The sequence below is a fragment of the Pseudonaja textilis genome, chromosome 1 (assembly GCF_049901715.1).
Source record: "Pseudonaja textilis isolate UNSWEBS1 chromosome 1, rPseTex1.2, whole genome shotgun sequence".
In the NCBI taxonomy this organism is placed as follows: domain Eukaryota; kingdom Metazoa; phylum Chordata; class Lepidosauria; order Squamata; family Elapidae; genus Pseudonaja; species Pseudonaja textilis.
In genome coordinates, this window is record NC_141990.1 from 239,849,050 (window position 1) to 239,865,270 (window position 16,221).

Genomic DNA, 16,221 nt, shown 5'->3' on the forward strand with positions numbered 1-16,221 from the left:
TTGCGGTTGAAGCTGAAGTAGTCATTGACTGGTAGGACATTGTAGCAGATAATTTTGTGCACTACGCTTAAGTCCAACCATAGGCGGCATAGTTCAAGATTGTCCAAGACTGAAATTTCAAGCCTGGTGATATAGGGAATTTTGTTGCAAGCAGAGGAGTGTATACTCTTCTCGTGAAATACTTCTGGACTCGCTCAATTGTATTGATGTCCGATATACAGTGCGGATTCCAGACAGATGAGCTGTATTCGAGTATTGGTCTAGCAAAGGTTTTGTATGCGCTAGTTAGCAATTCAAGATTTCCAGAGGAGAAGCTTTGTAAAATTAGATTTACAACTCTTAATGCCTTTTTGGCAATGCTGTTACAGTGAGCTTTAGCACTTAGATCATTAGAGACAGAGTGAGGGTCATCAACGAGGTCGTATCTGCCTAGTTTGTATTTGGTATACTGATTTTTCTTTTTTAATATCAATATGTAGGACAGAGCATTTGTTGATGGAGATTTGGAGTTGCCAAATGTCAGTGTTTAAGTGGTGATTTCTTTAAAAAAAATTAAAGAAGTTTGTCTACACAAACGACTGCCGGTAAGGCAATCGAAGGGATTGTAACAAGGTTCTGTACTGCATTGCCAGTACAGACATTGCTCTCAAAGCGGAAGAATTAATACCATCCAACAATGAGAATCGTTTCCTTCATTAAAGGTTGTCTTTAATGAGAAGATTCTCTCAATGGCCCCCTGAGTGCAATCACAAGGCTGCTATTTCTTGCCTCTGTTTTAGTTATTTATTGCCCTGAGGCCCAAGAAGAAGGGATATTTAATTCTATGTTGTTGCTATTGGTGATTATCTGCCCAGGCTGGTCAGTGCTTTGGAACTATCTCTAAACATACTTTCTATTCTGGATTATTCTGGGGATGGGGAGGGAGAAAAGGAGAGGGTGAGGAAGAAGGATGCTTGCTTAGAATTTAGTGAGGGGCCTGAGCATTTCTATCCAAACAGCAGCCAGTGAACAGCAGCCAGATAGAGATCATCATTCCCAACAGGCTGATTAAATGGCTCCAATTACTTGAGGGATTTTTTTAAAAAATAATAATGTCTTGTTTGTTTTCTTTTTACTTGAGCATTCATCAACACTATATAAAAGATTATTAAAAATAGGTTTTCAATGCTTGAATGTTGCCAGCAATGTAAATTCATTTTCTACTTTAAAGGTTAAGGTAAAGGATCCCCTCACACATATGCACATAGTCGTTTCCGGCTCTATGGGGAAATGATGTTACAAAGCCAAAGAGCCAGTGCTGTCTGAAGACGTCTCCCTGGTCATGTGGCCGGCATGACTAAACACCAAAGGCACACAGAATGCTGTTATCTTCCCACCAAAGTGGCCCCTAGTTTTCTACTTGCATTTTTGCATGCTTTTGAACTGCTAGGTTGGCAGAAACTGGGACAAGCAATGGGAGCCCACTCCGTTACACGGCGCTAGGGATTTGAACTGCCAAACTTCCAACCTTTCTGATTGATAAGCTCAGTGTCTTAGCCACTGAGCCACCATATCTCCTTATTTTCTACTTTACATTTCCTAATATAATTATAACAGGTTATTAAGTTGTGGGGAGAGTGATTTTTGATGTTACTATTATTTTCTAAAAACAGGAGTAACTCCAATGCAACTAACTCACCTCCATCCACCCCACCCTAACCTAATCTAACTTAACCTAATGTAACCTAATCTAATGTAACCCAACTCAAGTCAATCAAACTCAATTCAATTCAATCCAACCTAACCTAACCTAACCTAACCAGCTCAGTCTAGGCAGGCAGTTTGAGTAGCTCAATACAAGCATATGTACTATTTGCAGCTAAGTTAATATTGGTTAGTAAAAATAAAAATGGGTCTTATTTATATTCCCCAAAAAAGAAAAAAATGAATTGAACATTTATTCATCGATACTGATGGGTATATAGCATAACTTGTCTAAGTAACAAATGGTTAAACCATTTAAAATGTTTTTAAAAGTTTAAAATACTTTTGAAAAGGAATAAAATAAGTCACAGCCACCAAAAAGCCGTTAAAAATAAAATTGGCATAAGTTCCATAACCACAGAAAAAATGCATAATAAAAATTATACAGCCTGGAGAGCTTATAAATTACATATTTTTTCTAGTCTGCCTCATTCTTGGAATTTCACAGTTCATGTGATGACAGCAATCATCTCAAGTTTTCTGCAACTTTTATCTTTGGAGAGCTGAAACACCACCATCTGGCTTAAACCATCACCTTCTTACATGAAAAGCAAAGACTGAAATTAAATATGTAGCATGGTGTTAAAATGAGTATTTTTTGTTTCTCACTTTAACTTCACAGCTCTCTGGGGTGTGTGCATGCTTGTGTTTAAAGGACTTGTTTTAAGCATGTATGAATCTCATAGCATTTTAGATATACCTGTCCTCTGGAACATCATGTCCCAAGAGATTTGTAGGGCTCCCACACTGGTTCTATTTAAATAAGACCTTAAAATCCCAGTCTTTGTGTTAGAGAGGGTGATGAAACCCTTGTGTGATGTTTTTGGCTCTATTGTTGTATTATGTAAGCCATGCAGACTGGTAACAAATTGGAGTGATATATATAATCAATTTTCCTCCACTTCATTTCAATTCTAATTTTGGCAATGATTTCTAGGGGAGTTAAGCATTTGAGTTTCATAAGATTTAGACTGGAAACTCTTATTAATGCTCTCCTATCCATTTGCAATTATTTGACCAAGTGAGTTTTGTAATGGTTTTGATCACATTATGATTTTAAATAGGGGTAGGAACCAGAGGTGGTACTCAACAGGTTCTGACCAGTTCTGGAGAACCAGTAGCAGAAATTTTGTGTAGTTTGGAGAACCAACAAATACCCCTTCCGACTGGCCCAGCCCCCATCTATTCTCTGCCTCCCGAGTCCCAGCTGATTGGCTGGGTCTTCTTTTGTTGCCCTGCACAGGAGAATGGAGCTGGAAAACAGGTTAATGGGGTGGGGAGGGAATGGGATCCTTGCAGTATCCTTCCCCCGCCATGCCCACCAAGCCACACCCACAGAACTGGTAGTAAAAATGTTTGAATCCCACCACTGGTAGGAACCATCTTGATGGTGAGGCTTCTGTTGGAGGGCAAAACAAAACATCTGTAATAACTAATGACCTGCTCATTTAATGAGCTGAAATTCTGGGAGTTGTATCAGTCTATCTGAAAAGCACATATGGGCAGCGGATCAAAATAGTAGACAACAAATACTTCGTGGATGCTCTTTTTTTCTTCTCTGTTGTGAGGGATGGTGTCCTTATATTAAACATTTATGGAAGGGAATCAAAGCAAATTGACTAAGTTCTCTGTCTTAAATCCTCAGACTTTAAACTCAGACTGTTAGCCTGAGTTTAAAGAGGCGTGATGGCTCAGCGGTTTAAAAACACCGAGCTTGTCAGTTAGAAAACTGACAGCCTAGGTTTGAAACCAGAGCATCCAATGGCAGGGTGAGTTCTCATTATTGTATCAGCTCCTGCCCACCCAGCAGTTCAAAAGTATGCTAATGCCAGTAGATACTTAGTTTGGAAGTTGACAGTTTTCTGTGCACCACGGCGTATAGTCATGCTGGTTACATGACCACAGAAATGTTTTGGGACAATGCTGGCTCCCTCAGCTAAGAAATGGAGATGATCACTGTCCCCTAGTGTCAGACACAACTTGATAGTGGGTAGCCTTTATATTTACCTTTATTAATTGATGAAATGTTAAAGAAATACTTAGAAGGAGTAGTTGAGGGACTTCCTTTTCCAAAATGCTTTGATTATTCAGAAAATGTCCTTCTGGCTGGAAAGTGGCTTTGGCAAAGCTGAGATTTAAGCAAATACCATGTTTCTCCAACAATATGCCCCCCTCCAATAGGAAGACCCAGCATGTTTTCTAGGCATAAAATGAAATTAAGCCCCTCCCCCCAAATTTAGGCCAAGTTTAAAACATGCGAAATTGGGGGAGGGAAGGTGGGGGGGGGGAACTTGCTATTAGGAGTGCCCCGCGGGCAGCTACGCCTCAACATCAGCCGCTCCTAACAGCCAATCATGGTGGAACACAGAGGGCTCATTTACCCCTCCCTTACCCAGGTCAGCAGGCAGGTGGTGTCAGCATGGATGTCGGGCAGCGTTTCAGCCGCTTCTCAGGCCTCCATAGCTTCCACGGTTCCCACCAGTGCTGGCGCCTCTCTGGCCAGCGCCATCTCCAACAACAGCATCTGAGTCGCTCCTGCTTTTCCCCCATCCCCGTAACAACAGGGAAAAAAAACATTTTGAGGTACCTGGGAGTGCCGCACGCTGCATTTTGGTTTAATCCTGAGCAGCTGGTTGGGCGTGAGAAGAGCCACGTGAGCATCTCTGCTGCTGCTACCCTTGGTGCTCCAGCCTTGGGCTCTGGAAGTTTCCAAAAGTCCCGGTGTGCAGCCCATTCCTGCATTCCAAGCGCCCAGGCTGAGCTGCAGCTGTCCCTCTCTCACCAGCGCCATCTCCAATAACAGTGGCAGCAGCAGCAGGAATTGTGGAAGTTACAGAGGTGGCTCCCCCATCCAAGAAGTGGCTGAAACGTTTCCACGGTTCCTGCTGCTGCTGCCACTGTTATTGGAGACGGTGCTGGTGAGAGAGGGACAGCTGCAACTTGGCCTGCACGCTTGGAATACAGGAACGGGCTGTGCACCAGGACTTTTGCAAACTTGCAGAGCCCGAGGCTGGAGCACCAAGAGTAGCAGTAGCAGAGATGCTCGCTCGGCTCTTCTCACACCCACCCAGCCGTTTGGGATTAAACCAAAATGCAGCGTGCGGCGCTCTCAGGTACCTCAAAACCTTTTTTTCCTGTTGTTACGGGGACATGGGAAAAGCGGGAGCGACTCAGATACTGTTGTTGGAGACGGCGCTGGTGCGCAGGGGGTGGGGAAAGAAATTAATTCACCCCGGAAAAGATATCCTAGCCGTTTTGGGGGGGCTCAAAAAGAAATAAGGCCCGGCCTTATTTTGTGAGAAACATGGTAGTATATACACAAAGATCCGTTATTTATGAATCACAGATTTGCTGCTGGGGCAAAAGGTTCGGGTACAGACTAAAACAATGATCTTAAATCAGAGCTCCCCAAAGGTTTGAAAAGGCTCCCAGTTTTCTCTTTTTAAAACAATATTAAAGTAACCATGGCTATACAATACAAGAATTCAAAAAAACAACAACAGATAACAGGAAGTAATGGGAATGTGGAACACTGGTTTTTAACTTGCAATAGTATTTGCAAAGTACTGTGAACCCCTTTCAGAAGAAAATACTGCTCAGAAATCCCCCTGGTGTCCTCTGGGTGGAACTGCAAGGTGCAGTTTTATTTCAGTTGCATCATTTTTATTTTATTTTTTTGTTTTAGAAAGGGCTCCCATTTGTTTTACAAATCTAAGAAAAGCCCTATTTTGATTAAAATGGAAAAGGAAACTTGATTGCCAGATTCCTGAATTGATTAGTCTACAAAATTTGAGATGATATTTAAAATATCAACTTGTTGGCTTTTGCCCTGGTAAAGCATGTAGAAAGGAGAGTAAATCAACAACATCCACTCGCCTCCTTCTGAATGGAATAAGCATCAACTTATTAATACACGTATTTGTTTAGAGGTTTAAGTAGTAATGAGTGCAGAGACACAATACAATCTATGCTCTGTGTCACAGTGCTATTCTTCTATAAAGATTCCATGGAGGTTTGGAAACATGCTGTAAAGAATAGATGCCACTGTTTCAAAGATTATTAGATTAAAGATGTCAAGTCTCCTTTTTTGTGCGGGGGGTTTAGAATATGTAAATGCAAGCATGCTACCAAGACTAACCAACTCTTTGGATTACATCCAAAGTCACAGGAATAGAATCTTCTTCCTGGTCAACAGATGAATGGAGAAATGTCTCAGGCAATTAAGGAGTGTCTGCTGGTGAACAAGGAAAGCGTTCTTATCCACCCTCAATTTTATAGCAAAAACAAATCAACAAAAGACCAACCTGACTATCTCTTAAAAATAGAATTAAAAAAATGATTAAAAATAGTGACCTTATCATGGTGGTGAGCAAGCATATGCAAAACTGTTTGTGCGGTGCATAGGATATTCTGCTTTTTTTTATCTGAGTGTGTCAGTCTAGTTGTTCCAGGAACAGAAGTAAACCTGGAATTGGTGGTATTTATTGTGTTCTGGATATGGTGGTGAAGCCCAGTAGTGGGATTCAATTTTTTTTATTACCGGTTCTGTGGGCATGGCTTTGGTGGGCATGGTGTGGCTTGGTGGGTGTGGCTTGGTGAGCATGGCAGGGGAAAGATACTGTAAAATCTCCATTCCCTCCCCACCCCACTAACCTGCTTTCCAGCTCCGTTCTCCTGTGCAGGGCAACAAAAGAAGACCCAGCCAATCAGGTGGTACTCGGAAGGCAGAGAATAGATGGGGGTGGGGCCAGTCAGAGGTGGTATTTGCCGAATCTTTGAACTACTCAGAATTTCCTCTATCAGTTCTTCAGAACTGGTCAGAACCTGCTGAATACCACCTCTGGTTCAGCCACCTAAGGATTAAAGTGGCATATTCCGGTAGGAAAAAGATGGAATGCTCCACAGAATCTCTGAATGCAGACTTCTACACAAGTTTAATGGCTAACTCCCAAGGTCCTTATACAATTAGACATTTGGGACCTTTTATCAGTCCTGATTTTTGGACATAAAGTGAAGTTGGTGATCAGAGTCAGGCCACAGATACCTTTCTTTCATACAGTTGATAGTCACAAATGAAGGTCCCATGAATACATGTCCCAGGATAATGGTGCAGAATCCAATCTGAGTCGGTCCCTGGGACCAGAGGTTTACACTTTCGAGCTTTCAGACTTGTGCTGGAGCCCATCCTCAGGGAATGCCTCTTTATGTGCTTTGGGCTATTCTGTGTGTGGTGTCTATATGGTGCCCGTTGTATTTGGCTTTTTAGATGTTGATTGGGGTGTTGATAGCTGGTTATTAAGTTGTTGGCCGTTGTTTTCCTCCTGCTGCCAAATCTTTGCCTCCTAAGTACTTGATAAGCTGATGGTAAATCAGCACTCCTGTTGACTTGACAACGGGCCTGTTGCCCAGACTTCAATCATTTCCCTGGCTGATTTTGTGTCTACTTGTCCAACAGTCTTAATAGCTGCAAAAGGAATTGTATGTTCTTCTTCACTGCAATGTGAGGTTACCCATGAGTTCAGGTCTCCTCATCTGACCACTGTCTTGTGTTCTTGCAATCTGGTGGTTAGCTTCCTTCCCATCTGTCCGACATAGTCTTAAGGCCAAATCATGCAGGGGATCTGATAGATTACACTGGAAGTATCTCCCACCTCCAAGTGATGTTTCCAATGCACAATTTGTTCTCATATGGTAACCTCTAGGCAGTGTGCGATGCCCACTTGCAGTTCTCAAAGCTGCATTCTACTGCTTCCAAAATGTTTTGGATGCATGGCAGGGTGTGCCGTGTAGTTGGTCTTGTACCTTGTTTCTTCCTTTCTTTCCCCACTGTGTTGCAGAGACAACTTGTAACAAATGATTGTGGGTACTGACTCGGCCTGAATTGTTTATGTAGGTATCTACTCTCCAGCTGTTCAGCTTGGGTTCTCACTCTGTGACACAATGTTCTGATGCAACTCTTTCTGTGTGACAGTGGATGGTTGTTGCTGAAATTCAATTGCGTGGGGAGTTTGTGGCCTTGTGATACTGAATTTCCATCTTCTTGTTTGTTGATAAGCACATCTAAAAATGGTTCAGGTTTTTTATATGTATGTGTATGTGTACGTACATACATACATACATACATACATACATACATACATTAATACATACATATATATGGTATTCAGCTTTGTTTGGGTATTTTCCCACATCATTATAGTTGTGCTTTTAAAGTTGTGGCAGCGGTTCGGCAGAATCTCATCTGCCATCATCAGGCTTCTGTATTGTGTTCGTCAGACGAATACACAACACACACACACACACACATATACATATATATAAAAGAAAGAAATATCTACATTTATAAAGGCGTCTGTCTTGGTAATTCATGTATGCAGATGCAATTTCCTTGCTGCTAATGGAAACACAAACAGAATACTTTACAATGGGAGGAGTTCAAACATTGATGAAAATGACTGAGCACTAAGTAATCAAGTGTGTGACATAACCCTGAGAAGAAACAATTTGCACTATTGTGCTGGCTACTTTAGGAACTGAGCTGAATAGATTTGGTATTGGAGAGACTTATGAAGAGATCAACCAACCCCTAGGACTAAAGACAGACTGAATCAGTGGATTTCATTCAAGCTATAACAGAAACTTTCCAATCATTCAAATTTATAATCAGAACCAAACATGGCTTCTTATAATTCAACAAACTAGTAAGTATGAAATCTTGTTGTTAGATACCAGTCCTCATTGCTTCATTGCTGCTGTGTGATAAAATGCATTGCTTTTATGTTGCCACAACTGACAGCTTTTCAGATTATAAGTTAACATACCTGATAAAGGGAGATCTTCCTGCTGAAATGTGCACAAGTTTTAGCATTTTCTGCCTTTCTCATCTTACGGTCCATGGTAATATGCTGTGATTTTTTTCATCACATAATTCATCTTCTTGCAAAAAATGATGCTTCTTTTGCATATAAAAGGTTCTTGCAGAATCGTGTCAGTGTGAAGAAGAGTATTGAATAGTATAAAGGGTGAAACTAGAGTGAGGTTTAGGGAGAAAATGTTATCAGATGAATATTAATGCTTTGCAATAAAAGACTAAAGTCTAAAGGTGGGGAAACTGACAGCTGTGACAAACAGACCTATAAATAAGTTGTAATGTTTGTAGTATCCTTCAATCTACGTTTCCTTCATTGTCGGACCAATTCAATTAACTGGAATGTACCTCTGAGTGAACACACACAGGACAGCACCATTAAATAATACATCCATGGAAAAGGCATTGAAAGGGATATTTAACTGTAAGCAGACCAGGCATTTCATATTTCCTATTTATATGATCTGTATTGAAATTGTAGTACAGTTTCTCCTACCATAAAAGAAAGTGGCCAAGATAAAAAAAAAACACTCTGGAATGTTTGTAATGAGCTAGAACAGGGGTGTCAAACTCAAGGCCCGTGGGCCATGGGGCCACCCTGGAAATAGCAAAGGACCAGTCTGAGGTGCCTTTGACAGCAAAAATGGAGCTCGTGGTCCTCCCAGGTCCCATTTTCGGCCTGAATGGCCTCCTGGGGGGCCATGTGCATCCTTTTCACTGGCAGAGGGCTGCAGGAGGCCATTCAGGCCAAAAATGGCACCCAGGGGGCCTACACATGGCTTCTCTGGGCTCTGTTTTCACTGGTAGAGGACTGCAAAAGGCTGTCCAGGCAAAAAATGGGGCCCGGGGGGGCATGCATGGTCCCTCCAGCTCCATTTTCACTGGTAGAGGACTGCAAAAGGCTGTCCAGGCAAAAAATGGGGCCCGAGGGGGCCATGTATGGTCCCTCCAGCTCCATTTTCATTGGTGGAGGGCTAGCAAAACAAAATAAAAGCAAAACAAAATTAAAGGAGAAATGTTTCCTCTTTTGCATTTAAGCATCCAAGAAAGGACAGGAAAAGGGAAAGGGAAAGAAGAAAGACAAAGAAAAAGAAGGAAAGAGGGGAAGGAAGAAGAAAGGAGAATGAAAAGGGAAAGAAAAAGAAGAAAATGAAGATAGGAAGGAAGGAAGGAAGGAAGGAAGGAAGGAAAGTCCTGCCTTAGCACTTGGCCTCCAGCAGGCGGCAAGATGGAGGACAAGGGTTTGGTGCTCTCACTGGTCTTGCCTTCCTCCACTGGAAACAATGGATCCCCCTCAGCCCCGCCCAGATCACCACAGGTGCCCCTGACACAAGTGAAGTTGACCTAGCCACGCCCACCCTGGCCATGCCCACCCAGCCCCCTGAGGTCAAACACAATCTTGATGCAACCTTCAATCAAATCGAGTTTGACACCCCTGGGCTAGAGCTTTGTAGCTATTCTAAGATTTATATTGGGATAACACAGACATAAAAAAATAAAATAATCTATTTATTTGATGGCAAAAAATGGTTTCAGGATGTTTTAGAATGGTAGAGTGGAAGGGACCTCAGTTGTCTAATGCAATCACTTTTTGGCTATAACTTTAGTTGTCTAATATAATGTTTCAGAATTGCTTTCAATTCTATAGTAACAGTTTTTGTGAGTAGATTGTGTTAGCTCTTACAAATTTTCATCTTATATTATGCAGTGTATATATAAATTGCCATACACTAAATAAATCATAAATAAATAAAATATATGTAAGTAAGCATAGTAACACAAGAGCACCAGATATCTTTAATTATCTTACAAAGAAATGGAATTTTTCTAACCATCTTACTATACAGAAATAAGACATCTACACAGAAAACAGTATATTTCAGTTCAGTTGAGTGTTGTGGATGCCTTACTAGCTTTAAATTCTGGGCACCTTGTCAGTATTTCTCAAATATCAATTTTTCAAAATGGTGTTATCGTATTTTTCCCAGTTCAACCCTCACATGCTGCTGCCTTAAAAAGAATTATGTTTGCAGTTTTATTTTGGTACAAAATAATATTTTAGTAGCTATAATAAAATGTTGTCTTATTTTATGCTGCCTTCACTGAAAATCTCAGAAGTAAAAAAAAAAAGGAAAAGTAAATAAACTCTTGAATTGTTCTTTGACTGAGGTTTTTTGCACATTTTAAAAAGGGACAAAGATTTTATTAAATGGTTGGGGCTCCCATGAACTTTTTTTTTGACCCATTGCAGGTTCCCTGGCCTTCAATAATATTCTAAAAAACCCATGTATCTGTACCTCAACTTACAACCATTCATTTAGTGACCGTTCAAAGTTACAACAGCACTGAAAAAGTGACTTATGATCACACTTGCAACCTTTGCAGCATCTCTATGATCATGTGATCAAAATTTAGATGCTTGACGACTAGTTCATATTTATGATGGTTGTTGCGTTCCAAGGTCACATGCTTCCTTTTTGCAACCTTCTGACAAGCGAAATCTTGTTACTAACTTATCAATTGCAGTGATTCACTTAACTGTGGCAAGAACAATGGGGCAAATTCACTTCAAATGGGGCAAATTCACTTCACAAATGTCTCACTTAACAACAGAAATTCTGGGCTCTATTGTGGTCATAAGTTGAGGGCTACTTGTATATTAAGTTACCGTTTCCCAGTATTTGCTTGACAGATAATGAGAGAAGTGACCTTATTGAGGCTGTCAAGGTAATCATTATATAATAAATGTCCAATAAATAATTTTCTAATCCCTTAGATCCTGATGTTCCTTTTGACACATTAGTCAATCATGGGTTCTTTCTATAACAACTTCCTCTTTGACCACAATTAACATTATCTTGGGGGTTAGACAGAAAACTTCTGACTTGAATTGTATCCTACTGGGTCTTTCCACCAACAGAATGGATTTGTCCTCATTCTTCTCCAGCTTTTCTGGATCCTTCCCAATCTGCCTGGGAGGGAAGGAAGGATGTTTGATGATTTGAGATAGATAAGATGCCATGGTCAATTTTCTACGAGTGGATTACAATAACAGTTTGTTAACAGAGAAACTTTAATTTTGCTTTGTTTTATTACCTCTTTTATTCATTAAACATGAAACTGAGTCAACTGAACATTTAAAAATGTATCACAAATAAAATTGACCGGCACTGATAGTTGATGCAGGTTGCTGCCAGCATTTTAGGTATCAACCAAGTTGTTCTTGTTGTTGTTGTTGTTCTTGTTATTATATTATTATTATTTCTGTTAACTACTTTGTCACAAATACAGAAGACAGGTCAATAATTTGCAAATAGATTTAGTAGTTTAAAGAGAGCCTGTTTCACAAGGAGTGGGAAGTAATGTAGTAATATATTAATCAGTATTCAACTACAGGGTTAATGCACCTTTTTTATTGTTTTGTGTTCTTTGTCACTTTGTTTTGTATTTTGCATTAACCTTGTCTTGAGCAAAATAATTTTTTTTTAAAAAAAGTATGTTTGAAGGGACAGGGGGAGAGGAGGAAAAAACGCAGTGAGTGGAACATTTTGGAATTGGATTTCTGAGAAGGGCATAGCTGGCTGGAGAATTCTGGGAGTTGAAGTCCACAAGTGTTAAAGTTGCCAAGTTTGGAGACCTCTGATTTATCTTCTTGTTTCAAAAAGGGTTAAAGCTGTCAGTTCTAAAAAGCAAAGAAACCTTGTCCTTCTTGACCCAAACTGCTGACGTTTCCTCAGAAATCTATTTTCTTTGCTCTGGTGTACATATAAAGCCAACAACACACATCAGCAGATGCTAAACTGGTATTTTCAACAGTTATTTCAAAACCTGTTGAAAGATAGTTCCCTCATGACCCATCTCCAAGGTAGCTCTTAAAGTGCTGAAGAAAGAATTCTGCATTGCCCTTCTTTAACTGCGCTTGTTTAGGCAGATAAAATGTTGCTATATAAAAATATATATACACCTTTTAGATTTAATGAAGAATCCTTATTCTACAGCAAGTAAACTTCTACTGCTGTCAAGAACTCTAAACAGCTATTGCTATAAAAGACAACAAACCCTTGGATTTTTAAAGATTAAGTGATTAATTAATTTAATTCTTCAGGTGTAAGGTTTATGCCCTCTAGGCATTTAAGTCACACATCATGTCAATAAAACGCTTCCTTTCTCTTTTTCTTTGCTTCCCAATTGCAACTGCAATAGCCCTTAGACTTATATACTGCTTCATAGTGTTTTAAGCCCTCTCTAAGCTGTTTATAGAGTCAGACTATTGCCCCAACAATCTGAGTCCTCATTTTACTGACCTCGGAAGGATGGAAGGCTGAGTCAACCTTGAGCTCTTCAGAGACATCTTGCTTATTGAACGCTACCCATTATTTTTCCATAAATCTTTATTTTATAAATGTCATCCAGAAGAATCTGTATATTCTTTCATGGTCTGAAGGCTACATTCTAGAATCTCCTACTTTCACACAGTTCTTTTAGGAGGTAGATCTTCCAAATGGGGTTTAATGTCACTGCTAAAAAGGTTCAATATTTGGGGATTTATCTGACAAAAAAAATTAAGAACCTATTTAAAAGCAACTAATTACACAGCTGGAAAATATACTGGCAGGGTTTTTGTAGATGGAAAAAGTTAAAATTATCTTTGTTAGGAGCAATTGCTGTCATTAAAATGAATATTCTATTAAAGCTTATTCTTCTGTTTTGAATGATTCAAAAAAGAATTGAAAATAAGGTATTAAATGATCCTAATTCCACATTCTAAGAAAGACTGTAGTTAAATGCCAACATAATATCAGATTTTTTTTCTCTTTACCTTTTTCATTTTGTTTGTTTTTATCAGTCTGCTTGAAGAGATCTTCAGATATTGGGATTTTTAAAAGATTTTGACTTTGCCTAATCTAAGCATTGAATTGATCTAATTAAACTTTTTTTGATTATTTCTATATTCATGCTTGTGGAAAAATAACCAGACTTACTCACTATTGGAATAGTAATTTTCAAGTTAACATACAAACATTCATTTCTTTTAAAAAATGTTTTAGCTGGTTTAATTTTTGCCAGAAAAAAATTACATTATAATTTATTTTTACAATGTTAATAGGCCTCCCGAACCACTTAAGATTCTGGGTGAACAACAAAGCAAGAGTAAAGTGGAAATAATACTAAACAAATCAGCCAAACAACCTCCATGCATAAACATGAGGGACCTCAATCATTCAATCAGGACCTAAAGCCTGGTGAATTAATACCTGTATACCTTTATCTGCTTTGCAAAATGGATGGAGAGAAGGGCCTAATTATATATCTGGAGAAAATGTGTTCTGAAGTTTGTGGGCTGTTAGGAAAAAAAAAAATGGCTTCTAATCCCTTCCCTGAAAGACAGAGCCAACCTAGAAGGAGAAATTTTCTCAGAGTGAGAACAATTAAATATTGGAAGAGCTTGTCCCCTGGAGTTGTAGGTGCTCCATCACTGGTGGTTATCAAGAATAGACTGGATAGCCATTTGGCCAAGATGGTATAAAATCTCCTGCCTTTAGCAGGGGGGTGAATTTGAAGACCTCCAAGCCTATTTTTCTATGTTCTATGAAACTTCAGGATCCGCAAATTCTTATACAGGAAAATTGAAAAGGATAGAAGGGAGCAACCCAATAGCTTTTTTGACTTTCTGACTGATGAGCATGTGTGGCTAACTATGCTCTCAACAGGAATAATTAATGAAATTGAACAAATCCCCATTATCCCTTGACAACAATCTGGAGAGAACACCTGTGACACCTGCCATCAGTTTTTAAAAAAATATTGGGGTGGGGCTCTACCCCCTTTTTTATATGTTGTTGTTTTCAGGGAGCAAAACATTCATTCAATTCCCCACAAAACCTAGCAGGGACTGGAAGTGTCATTCTACTCTTGATCTGACTTCTGAAAGCTCTTAGAGACTCAAGTGAGTAAATAAATAAATAAGGAATAGTATAAAGAGGTTAAAGTATGAGTAATAACCAGATATATGAAATAAGTATTAGAATAATATTTGATATATAAGCAGTCTAATTAATGTGTAGTGTGTATAGTGTTTTTCATTTTTAACGAAATGTTTTGCATTTTATATTTTGTATTTATCTTTTTAATATTTAATAAAGTTTTTGTTTTTAAAAAGTGTGTTTCTGCAGGAAGCAGAAACTGGAACTGTTGTTAATGGGAGATATGGGAGATGGACATATCCCAGGGCTGGTGCTAAAACCCTTTACAAATGAGTCTCCGAATTGAGGTAGCTTCTTAGAGCTGTAGCATCCATAGAGAGATGCTGGGAGAATTGTTGTGAGGTTATATATCATAAAGTGTTGCTGAAATCATGACATTATCACAATCCCATATGTAAAATGGCTCATTGACGAGCAAAAGTATGTTTAATGTTTTTTTAAATAGTTATCAACATTTGTATATGTTTGTTTTACCTGAATTCAATTAAAAATGGGGAAATAATGTACTGTAGCAGTAATTCTATTATTGATGTATGCTAGCACTACAAAAGTAGTCAATTCTTCTGTACACATTTTTCTTAGCTTGTTTCCATGGAAATGCTCCACAGCAATCATACAGGCTTTTCATATTTCCATGGAAACTGGATCCAGGGTGCCACCAAGTGGAACTCCTCTGTCTTTGCAGCCCCTTGTAATTCCCATTCCCATTTCTGGGAAGCACAGAAGCAGAAGGGGCAAAAGTAATCTAGATGGCAATATTACTATGAAGTGTCCCTCCATTGTCGCATCTTATCTAGATTGTGAAATAAATCCCTGTGTAATAATTTTTCTGTAAATATATATATATAGGTTGATTGTTAAGAGTTGGACATTTTTCTGTTTTGGTAGATTAGGCCTCTCTTCCTTTTGCCAGTGAATGCCATGGTGATTAAAGTGTGCAGTACTTTGAAGGGGTGCTTCACTTCATTGGGTATCTGAGCAAATAGCCCTTTGAAATGCCTCCATTCAGCAAAATGATGGCCTGCTTCAGTGCATGGATACTTAGCTCAGCAACAATGGCTTTTGTGTGCGCGCGCACGCACGCACACACGCACGCACGCGCACACACACACACACACAGTGTTAGTGGTAGGTAGGTCAAAACATAGTGCTCCTACTTTATGTTGGTATATATACAATATACACACACACCACACACACACACACACACACACACATACATTTATATATGCATACACATGTATATATATATATATATATGCATATATGTATACATATATACAGTATATACAGTACATATATATATATATATATATATATATATATATACACACACACACACACACACACACACACACACACACATACATACATACATACATACATATACATATACACATACACACACACACATAAAAAAGCTTGGTAAATTAAACATATACATAAGCAATACACAAACACACACCATTAAGTTGCTATATGAACCCGAAAAGCAAGTTAGTTGTCAAGTTAGGTGTCTCAAGGACACCACCCCAGAAACTGAGTGGAACCCCTGCCCCTTTTTCTCCTTTCCTCAGACTGCTTCTTCAGTAAATCCAGGTGGGCTAGCGGCCATTCAGACAAAAG

The 16,221-nt window shown here is 39.3% G+C and overlaps 1 protein-coding gene across 3 annotated transcripts in view; it reads left to right on the forward strand.

The window, feature by feature from the left end:
- TUB (TUB bipartite transcription factor) overlaps positions 1–16,221 on the forward strand; it is a 118,041-nt gene that overhangs the window by 14,584 nt on the left and 87,236 nt on the right. The window contains exon 1 of one of the 3 annotated variants that reach the window (XM_026706643.2): positions 8,185–8,444. The exons of the other annotated variants lie outside the window; for them this stretch is intronic. Within the exon in view, the coding sequence (XP_026562428.1) occupies positions 8,419–8,444 (26 nt within the window). The 5' untranslated portion in view covers positions 8,185–8,418. Of the gene's footprint in view, positions 1–8,184; positions 8,445–16,221 lie in introns of those variants that run through there. 3 annotated transcript variants of the gene reach the window in all.